This window comes from Archocentrus centrarchus, chromosome 20 (assembly GCF_007364275.1).
Source record: "Archocentrus centrarchus isolate MPI-CPG fArcCen1 chromosome 20, fArcCen1, whole genome shotgun sequence".
Taxonomy (NCBI): domain Eukaryota; kingdom Metazoa; phylum Chordata; class Actinopteri; order Cichliformes; family Cichlidae; genus Archocentrus; species Archocentrus centrarchus.
Genome location: NC_044365.1, coordinates 1565349 through 1575216, shown reverse-complemented (window position 1 = coordinate 1575216; position 9868 = coordinate 1565349). Strand labels below are relative to the sequence as shown.

Below are 9868 nucleotides of genomic sequence, written 5' to 3'. Positions count from 1 at the left end.
GCAGCCTGAAACCCTCCATGTTGGTTACTTCTGATAAACAGCCAAAGTGTACGAAGCATATTCAACATCCAGGATTATGAACATCATTCTGCACATCTCTGAAGAGTAAAGAACACGTGTGCCTTTGTTTATTTGTTGGCATTTTTATGGTTTATTGTTCCCTGTGAAAACACATCATAAAACAGAAACAGGGTGGCTGTAGCTCAGGAGGTCATCTACTAATCAGAAGGTTGGTGGTTTGATTCCTGGCTGCTCCAGTCTGCATGCCAAAGTAGGCAAAATACTGTGATGTGTTCATCAGTGTGAATGATAAAAATCACTTAGCATAGAAAGAAGTGTCTGTATGAAAGTATGAATGTGTGAATGAGGCATGTTGTGTAAAGCACTGTGAGTGCTCAGAGCAGAAAAGCAGCACAACAATTATTTATATGTCAAAAAGTGAAATCTATTCTTAATATAATTATCATCCACTGTTGTCACTACCAAAGCAATCAGCAGTCACATAATAACTGAAATCAGACACTTTTATTTAGTTGCATAAATTCAGTGGTGACAGGCTACTGTTTGTTTTAATCAATAATATTAGTCAGAAACGGTAATACTAATAATAAACTAATAATAAAACAGTAATGTGCTCACGCCGTCGTTATTGTTGGTAGGAATTGGGTGAAAACAGCTTATGGACATCCTTGAACTCAGGACAAAACCACACAATCAGTTTGAATATTGAAACAGATTTTTTAAAAATCCCGAAAATACAATCAAATTTTAAAAAATCATATTTTTATTCACTGAGACTGAGATCGGAACAGCCCGATTATTTTAATTCAGTCTTGTTTTTTATTTCAGGTACCATCTGACTTTGTGTGTTTGTCTCTTCTTTCACAGCAGTTTGTTGGGTTTCTGTCCGTCAGCTCCGGAATAAGATACACAAACACTTCTGTGAACACAAACGGATAAATAAATCAAAGAAATGAAACGAGGCGCTTATGGAGAATTAATAGAGCTCATCCTGGAAAACAGGTTTGGCCCTGCAGCGCATTCAGATCATGACTGTGACTGAGAACAGAAATCACAGCATCACATTAATAAATACCAGAATATTGTGTTTGAACCAATTCAGAGCATAAATCTGATGTTTTTGCTTCTTCCATTTCTCTGCAGCGATACGATCGTCTTTCACGTCGGATTTTTGCTCCGTTCATCAGTGAAATAAAAACCTCCCTCTGAGGTCTCAAACCGGAAGGAGCAGTCTGCATTTAAAATCTGCAAATTACACATATTGTGTTCAAGCAAAATTTAAAACTCACATAAAGTACAGATGCCTCAAAATTCTTCTTACGTGCAGTAACGAAGTATTTTTACTTCATGATTTCCCGCCTCTAGTGTGTGTGTGTGTGTGTGTGTATGTGTGTGTGTGTGTTCTCCGTTTCTGTGGTTTCTGTTTTTAATGATTTTTCAGGAAATAATTTCACGGTTTTTCGGTGCTCAGGGGGAGAGAGCTGATATTCCTCCGCCTGCTGGAACTAGTTTCTCTCTGATGAGTTGATAAGCTCCAGCTGTGCGCGCTCCTGACACGCAGGGGACTGAGAGAGGAAGAGGAGACACGATGGTAAACACGCAGATTGATGTGATTATTGATCAGTGAGTGATGTATAGATTCTGTGCATGAGTATAATCTTTGGTTTGTAGTTTCACTGCTGCTGCTGAATCCTCAGGAAAGAAAACTGAATGATGTTATTGATTAGTACCATGACGTCAGACACTAAGAACCAGTAAGAACCAATGAGGATCAATAACGCTTCTTTATTTGCGGGAAAACAGTTTTAACCGCTAAAAACATGTTCATCAGCAGCTTCTGCCGGTGTTTTTGTTATTTTGTCCGCACCTGTGTGCGCACAGTGCAGCCTGCAGTGCCCCCTGCTGCCCGTCACCGGAAGTGACTCACAAAAATAAAAGGCCTTTTGATTTAACCTGTGAGGCTCAAATATCTGAGTGAGCGCGCTTCCCATCGAATCCCAGTGATGTAAACGGAGTCAGGGAGGTTTTGTTTGAGGTGGATTTCTTTAAATCTTCTGGTATTCACACACCTGTGTGTGTGTGTGTGTGTGTGTGTGTGTGTGTGTGTGTGTGTGTGTGTGTGTGTGTGTCAGTTTGAGGCTCAGGTGGAGGACTGTCTGCTCCGGGGAGACTCGCCTCGCCTGGTTTCCCTGCTCCACTATGAAGGACTGACCGGCAGCACCCTCATCCGGCTGGACCAGCTGGTTACCAAGGTAACGGGTCAGGAGGCGGTCTTGTCCGGAGTCCAGAAGGTTCTCCGAGCATCCGTCTCCCCGACTGTCAGAGACACACGTTCACCTGAAGAGCTTCAACATCAGAATTTTACCCATTTAACAAAAGCCTTGACCACCAGGGGGCAGGGTGGGTGCGCTCACCTGTGCAGTTAGAAACCAGCTGATGAGTACCTGTCCTGGGTCGGGTGGAGCCGTCCTGTTACAGTTTATTACACATGAAAACAAAGAGTTTCAAAACGAAAGTGAGGGAACAGCAGACACGAGCAGCTTTCAGTCTCTGTGACCCGTCTGCTGCACTCAGGTTTACTCCTGTTGTTGCTGCCAGGTGCTTCAGCTGTTACCTGATTACCTGTCCTTCAGTTCTGCCCCCCCCCCCCCCCCCCCCCCCCCTCACCTGTCTGACTTTATTCTGTAAACGTGTTTTAGACCTGCATCACCTGATTAAAGGTCTGATCTGTTCTGACTTTCTCTCCTCGTCTTTTAAAAAGTAATTTTAATGAAATTTGGTCCCAAGTTATTTCATCAGTTTATTCATTTCAAAGCACAATAATATTTATTTTACAACATATTTAGTTCATTGTGACACACACACACAGGTAACAGGGTAGAGAGAACATAACAGGGCTGATCTGAGCCTCTGCACCGTCTCACCTGCTCCACCTGTTCTCTGTACAGCAGCCGTTGAGTGACAGGTGAGCTCACCTGTCGTGTTTCACACCTGTGTTCCTCCTGTTGTGTTTCAGGAGCTGCGTAGATCTGGGTTCAGCAGAGTGCTGATTGTGTTGAAGTCTTTGGAGATTCTGTCGGAGAACAAAGATGACCTGCAGACGCTCGTCAGCCACGGCCTGACTGCCAAAGTAATCAGGAATCTGACTGTCCCAGTGAATCAGCTGACTCTGATGTCACGTCATTACAGGCTGCCGTTTGCTGCTGTTTAGGTGTTGCTGTGGTTCGAAGCGGTCTGTGATCTGCTGATGTCTGACCTCCAGAGAAGCTCCGCCCCCCTGCTCAATCTTGCTGAAGGGTTTTTTGACTACTTCCTGGTGAGAAGCCTGCATTTCCTTTAGCTACATGCTTCCTGCACAGAGGACTGAAGCTACACAGATTAATGTGTCAGTGAGCCTAATGTCACAAAGGTCATGCTCCTTTTACCTGGCTAAATTACCATGGTAACTGATGATGACCAGAGCAGGTTCCAGTTCTTCACGTGTGCAGTTTGTTACTAAAAGCACTGAATGAAGTTGCAGCAGCTTAAACTGCATCACAGTGATTATTTTGATATGAATGTGTATTAATAGAGTTTATTAGAGTTTAGACGTGTGATGAACACATCATACTTCACTGTGGGCAGCGAGGCGATTTAAAGATGAGCTGCTTTCTGTGAAACATGAAGGGGAGAGACGGCTCAGCGCTCAGAGAAAATCTGAACTTCACTCTGCAATAAACACAAATTCACCTGCTGCTGCTTCAACACCTGAAGCTGAACAAACCCAAAGTCTTCTGTGAAGGCCGAGTGAACGTGGTCTGGACTCTGGAGCAGACCTGCTCTGATCCAGGTGCACCTCCACTCTGAAGGACTGACAAACTGAGGCGGACGTGTTGATTTTCTCATGTCTGAATTTATGATACAGATACAGTCTGCTGTCCACTCTGTGCCAGAAATAAGCCTGCTGCACCTCCCAGTAACACCAACCAGGTGCTCCCTGCTCAGAACCAGAGGATAATCAGATATGGCTGTAATTCATCCACCTCAGATCGTTTCAGCCGTGGGTTCAACTGTGTGGATCCAGACTGATGTGGTGGTGACAGCACCTACGTGGCTGCCTCCTCGGCCCGAGCTCTCTCTGCCTCTCAGACCGACACTGTGTCGTGGTCTTTATGTTCCTCCAAAGCACAGAGGTAACAGACACACTGCTGATCGCTGCGACAGAAGACCTCCTTCACTCTGTTGTGATGAGAGCAGATGTTCTCCTGGAGCTTTGCCGAGGCTTCGACCAGCCTGTGTTTCTGAAACGTCGAGGATTCGTAGTGAGGCTGGAGGTGGAGCTCACAGTAGGAGGCCACACACTGCAGACAGGTCTTAGAGGCTTTCAGCTTCCTCTCAGTGCACACGTCACAGGCCACATCTCCAGGTCCAGCATAGTGCTGAGGATGAGGAGCAGCTTGGAGTCCACTATTGTTCAGCTCCTCCACCAACTCTGCTAACATGGTGTTTTTCCCCAACACCGGCCTCTGTATGAAGGTCATCACTGGTTCATTCAGCAGATCCAGACAGTTGAAACAGGAGAACTTCTTCTCATTCAGCCTCATCCAACAGTTCCATTTCCTAACTGGGTATAAAAGCTGACATAAAACCTAAACTCTGGTGTTCAGTTTCAGATCTGCAATGAACAAAATAAAGCCAATATGGTAGAAATCTGCTCTCTCTTTCTAGTCCCTGTCAGTACTCTAGCTGCAGCATTTTGGATCAGCTGAAGGCTTTTCAGGGAGCTTTTAGGACAGCCTGATAATAATGAATTACAATAGTCCAGCATAGAAGTAATAAATGCATGAATTAGCTTTTCAGCATCACTCTGAGAAAGGATGTTTCTAATTTTAGAAATATTGCACAAATGCAAAAAAGCGGTCCTACATATTTGTTTAATATGTGCATTGAAGGACATATCCTGGTCAAAAATGACTTCTCACAGTGTTACTGGAGGCCAAAGTAATGCCATCCAGAGTAAGTATCTGGTTAGACACCATGTTTCTAAGATTTGTGGGGCCGAGAACAAGAATTTCAGACACAAAGTGATCTCCAAACATCTGTATTTGTCACATGAATCAAACCTCTCAGAGCAGCCTGCAGAGTTCCTGCAGGCTGCTCTGAGGCACCACAGCTTCGTCCTATCCATGTTCTAATGTCTCTGTTTCAGCTGCTGGGTCAGGCTTCTCTTCCAGGTTGGTTTCTCTTTTTCATCTATTTGTTGTTTTTTAATTCTGCGTCACATGTTAGTCTAAACTCACCTGTCTGTCTCACCTGTCTGTCTCTCAGCCAGTCAGCTGTCGGTGGTTCTTTTGCAGTTGCTTCAGCTCACTCTGCAAACAGAGATTCACTTCCCACTGAGACTCGAGGTAATCATGACACTGCAGTGGGCTTTAAATCTTCATTTTAATCCAAGCATGATTGTGTGAACTTCAGGCTGAAACGTTTAAACTTACCTGTAGCTTCTTTGGTTTCAGGCCATCCGAACCTTCAACAGCGTGCTGGAGGTGCTGAGCCGGGAACAGAGGCGACTCATCCAGAATGACCACAATCACAGCCAAATACTGTTTGTAGTGTTTTCTTTCTAACAGCACATTTCTGCATTTCTAACTGACCTGATCACCTGTCTGACAGACCCCAGGTGGCTGCAGCGGTGCTGACCGTTGGAGGTGAGTTACCATCACTGCACAGAAACCTGATGTTTGTAATGTGTGTAAACGAGGAAGGACCCGAATCCATGTTTCAGACTACGAGCTGCAGGTCAGCCTATCAGAGGCTCTGTGTCGCACGACCCCACGCAGAGCCCGCCAGCACAAAGCCAATCAGTGGTTCTCCAGCCGTGACATCAGCGATGCCTTCTGTGACATCAGAGATGCTGACTTTGAGTTGGTGAGAGCTCACCTGCCTGTTTTCAAACCTTCACTCTGTGAAGTTACAGTTTATAAATGGTAAATGGTAAATGGACTAGTTCTTATATAGCGCTTTTCTACTCAATCAGAGCACTCAAAGCGCTTATACAACCTGTTTGCATTCACCCATGCACTCCCATTCATACAAGCACTTCCATCATTAATTAAGCTAAGTGCTTTTTTAATTAACTAGCATTCACACGCATTCATACTCCGACAGAACGGTCGGAGAGCAACTTGGGGTTAAGTATCTTGCCCAAGGATACATTGGCATGTAGCCTGGAGTAGCCAGGATTCGAACCTGCTGACCTTCCGATCAGTAGGTGACCTGCTCTACCTACTGAGCTACAACCAAATGTTTTCCAAACTGAAATCTTTGATTGGAAGAAGCCTTTAAAGCCTCATACAGGAAGTCAGCCACCTGTCCCCCTCTGCAGGACTGCAGGCGATTCCTCAACTTCCTCAACTGTTACCATGGAGACCAGAGAAGGTGATGAACTGTAATTAAACCTGATTGAAGCAGATCTGAGATCTGTGGTTACAGTGGTTCTCCCTGTCTTTTGTCTGGCAGAGTCTTTACCTTTCCCTGCCTGCGAGCCTTTCTCAGTTCCACACAGGTAAGTCTGCGTGTTCTCCCCGTGTGTGTGTGGGTTATCCGGGTACTCCAGCTTCCTCCCACGGTACAAAGGCATGCAGTCAGTGGGGTTAGGTTACCTGGTGATGGCCACAGGTGTGAATGTGGATGGAGGGATGCACTCAAACTCAGCGTGTTTTCTTGTGCAGCTGTTTAGTCCTAAAGACGAGAAGCTCGATGAGTTCTGGATTGATTTTAACGTGGGCTCAGGAAGTGTGAGCTTCTTCATCGACGAGCCTCAGGTAGTATTCAGTCCTTCACTGTGTTGATATGTAGTACATGAAGTCCTACTGTAATATTCCAGGGAGAGCTGCAGCTGCCCTGAAGCTTTGGGTGGATGTTGTGCGTTTGGCTGACGAGTGCTGATGTGCTCACTTTTTCCTCCTGCTGTGTTTGCGTGTTTCAGGGTTTCCTGTGGGGATCCATCCACGTGCTGAAGGAGGAGGTGGATCATTACACTCTGCAGGTCAAACAGAACGGTCAGAACTTTAACGCTGAAGTTCATGATGCTGTGGTGTCTGCTGTGAAGCTTTTACTCGTGTTGTCATGTCACATTATTTAAAAGCAGAACCAGAGCCTGAATTTGACAACATTTCTGTGTACCCATAATTCCCTGGGGCAGAGACAGTCCTCAGTGTCTGGCTGAACAATCCCATCATGCACCACAATGTCAGAGGTCAGACAGTGGAGCTGATATTCAACTGTAAACACCACGAAGAGCTGGAAGAGGCTGCTGGGAGAGTCTTCATGGTACCTGTCTCTGCGCCTGTCTGTCTGTCTCTGCGCCTGTCTGTCTGTTTTCACCTGTCCCTCAGTCTACCTGTCTGTCTCTCAGTCTACCTGTCTGTCTGTCTGCCTGTCTGTTTTCACCTGTCCCTCAGTCTACCTGTCTGTCTGCGTTCACTGCCTGCCCTCGAGCTTTTAGTCATCGATACGAGGCAGTGGACATCTAACAAAATGCGACCTGCTTTGAATTGTGCTGTTTGGTCATTAATGATGTCATCACGGTGGTCTCTAACAGAAAGTGCAGAACACCCCCGATGACAGAGATCCAGGTGGTGCAGTCCGAGCCTCCACCTCAGAGAACAAACACAGCGGTCGGACGTACGGCAGCAAGAAGCAGAGCAACAGTCAGCTTAAGAGTGAGTCAGATCTTCATCGAGCTCCTGCTGCTTTGACCTCATCTTCATCATCTTAGGAGATTTCGGGCACCAACCGCGTGTTTCCTCTGCCTGTAGTTTTACCTCTGTCGTCTCCAAGCAGTGAGGAAGACTCCCCCGTGTCCAAGGTAATGACATGAACCAACTAACGAGTTGTTTGTGTTTGTGAAGTCTGAACTTGTTTGTGCCCTCAGCCTGCAGCCAGAAGCACGGCGGAGGTCCTGTTTGATGAGATCAGACACTCGACCTCCAGAGCTCACAGTGAGTCTGTTTGTTCAGAATCACATCACAGATTCAGGGCTTCATATGTTTGTGTGACCGGCTCGATGGTCCATCACTTTAAATGTTGCTGAAAGGAACTCTGGGTAATGCCCTGTGCTGTGGTAAAGGGGGGGTCCCCTCTATAGGCGAACCTTTCTGAACAGGAAGAACCGTAACATCTCTGATCGTCCTCCACAGGGCAGCTCACAGTGTCCATTTTATCTCAGGTTTTCCTCCCAGCAGTGACGTCACTGTCGACACTCACCTGCCAGACACCAACGAACCTGTGTCAGGTGATCCTGAAGGCTTGGAGCTGCAGGTCTCCCAGGAGTTTGAAGAAAGCAGCTCTCCTCTGGAGCAGGTTCATGTCCTGTGCTTTTCTCAGCTCCGTCACCTGTTTCCTCTCCATCACCTGTTCCCTGTTTCTTTGTGCAGGACATGTTCAGGAAGAGGAAAGCTTCAGAGTCAGGTGTGCTCTGACTTTAACACCATCTGCAGATAAATGTGGTTTGCTGGTTTTCAGATATCAGTTTGTGGCTGCAAAGAGAATTTCAGCTTCAAGTTTTCATATTTTTTTACTTACAACCTACAAAATCTTTGCTGTAAAGGATATTTACCTTCTGATGTAAGCTGTTTTTAGACTGTAGCTCTTCCTGTTTAGGTTACCTGTCAGACCAAACTGAGGCTGTGGTCCATAAGAGGAGGGTGGAGGAGGGGGGTGGGTCTGAACCAACTGTATCAGGTAAATCTTTCACATATAGTCTGTCAGAGGGGAAAGTGTTTTATGAATCTGCTGCTGCTCACCTCGACTGCTCACCTGAAGAGGCGGGGCAATCTGCAGAGGGGGCGGGCCCACCTGTGGTGACTGAGACACCTGTGTCTGAGCTGGGGATAGGCCCAGAGTCAGGCCTGACACGTGACATAACAGCTGCCTTCAAAACCTTCAGAGCACAGCTGGATGAACAACTCACTGTCAGTAACTGCAGATTATTGATTATTGGTGAATCATTGGCTGTGATTGGATAATCAGTAATTCCCACTTTCAGGGCCACTGGCAGAAAGTCGAAGGTGAAATTCTTCATTCGCTAAAGGAGTGTCAACAGCACGTGTCTGCACTGCTCACAGCTGTCCATCAGCACAGGTAAGTGCACACCTGTCCCCTCCTCTGAATCCATGTCTGACCTCAGCATCATCACTCACATCAACTCAGTCACCAACTCAATCAGAGAACGCAGGAAGTTCATGAGCACGTTGCTACATCTGACCAATCAGAAACATGCACAGGTGCAGTGCCAGCAGGAAGCTAAAACACACACCGTGTGTGTGTGTGTGTGTGTGTGTGTGTGTGTGTGTGTGTGTGTGTGTAGGTTATTGTTGCTGCAGAAGTTGGAAAGCAGCATCTTTGATCAGGTGAAGCAACTTGAAGAAGACTCATCAAACCTGAACTCCTTAAGCACTCAGATCCAGGTACTAACACACACTGCAGTAATACTACAGTCTGTGTACACACACACTCGAGTGCAGGTTTAAATGATGGTGCGGTTCTCCCCCGCAGCCTTTCGGTGTTGTAGAAGTTTGGGTCGGTTAGTCAAACTGAATCCTCTGACCTCAGCTGGGAGCTGCTGGTGAACACAGTCTGTGGACGCTGTGACCTCCAGAATAGAACAGAATAGGACTTTATTGAGGAAACTACAAATACAAATACCTTTATTAGTCCCACAATGGGAAAATTACAGTCAACAGAACACCCATCCAAGAAATACAAACACAGCGACAAACACAAACAGGGGCACAGGTGTCTGAGGTCATGTAGCAGTTTTACCTGTGCTACCTTTAGCAGGACAACAGAAAGAGATACACTGGGA

The 9868-nt window shown here is 46.2% G+C and overlaps 1 protein-coding gene and 1 long non-coding RNA gene across 2 annotated transcripts; both read left to right on the top strand.

Annotated features, from left to right (window-relative positions):
- Positions 1-1586: 1586 nt before the first annotated feature.
- sycp2l (synaptonemal complex protein 2-like) lies at positions 1587-7144 on the top strand. The gene is made up of 13 exons (XM_030757175.1): positions 1587-1612; positions 2154-2273; positions 3038-3151; positions 3233-3337; positions 5210-5234; positions 5329-5408; positions 5517-5605; positions 5674-5708; positions 5786-5928; positions 6386-6438; positions 6520-6565; positions 6732-6824; positions 6989-7144. The coding sequence occupies exons 1-13, from the start codon at positions 1610-1612 to the stop codon at positions 7142-7144; spliced, it is 1062 nt and encodes a 353-aa protein (XP_030613035.1). The 5' UTR covers positions 1587-1609.
- A 1609-nt stretch (positions 7145-8753) lies between these two features.
- LOC115799147 (uncharacterized) lies at positions 8754-9470 on the top strand. Its single transcript, XR_004021534.1, has 3 exons — positions 8754-8975; positions 9050-9144; positions 9371-9470. It is a non-coding gene; the product is annotated as an uncharacterized LOC115799147 (long non-coding RNA).
- The last annotated feature ends 398 nt before the right edge of the window (positions 9471-9868 follow it).

Coding starts and splice junctions, on each gene's coding strand:
- sycp2l (XM_030757175.1), top strand. Junction 2,274..3,037: donor TGGACCAGCTGGTTACCAAG/GTAACGGGTCAG, acceptor GTTGTGTTTCAG/GAGCTGCGTAGATCTGGGTT. Junction 5,409..5,516: donor ACTTCCCACTGAGACTCGAG/GTAATCATGACA, acceptor CTTTGGTTTCAG/GCCATCCGAACCTTCAACAG.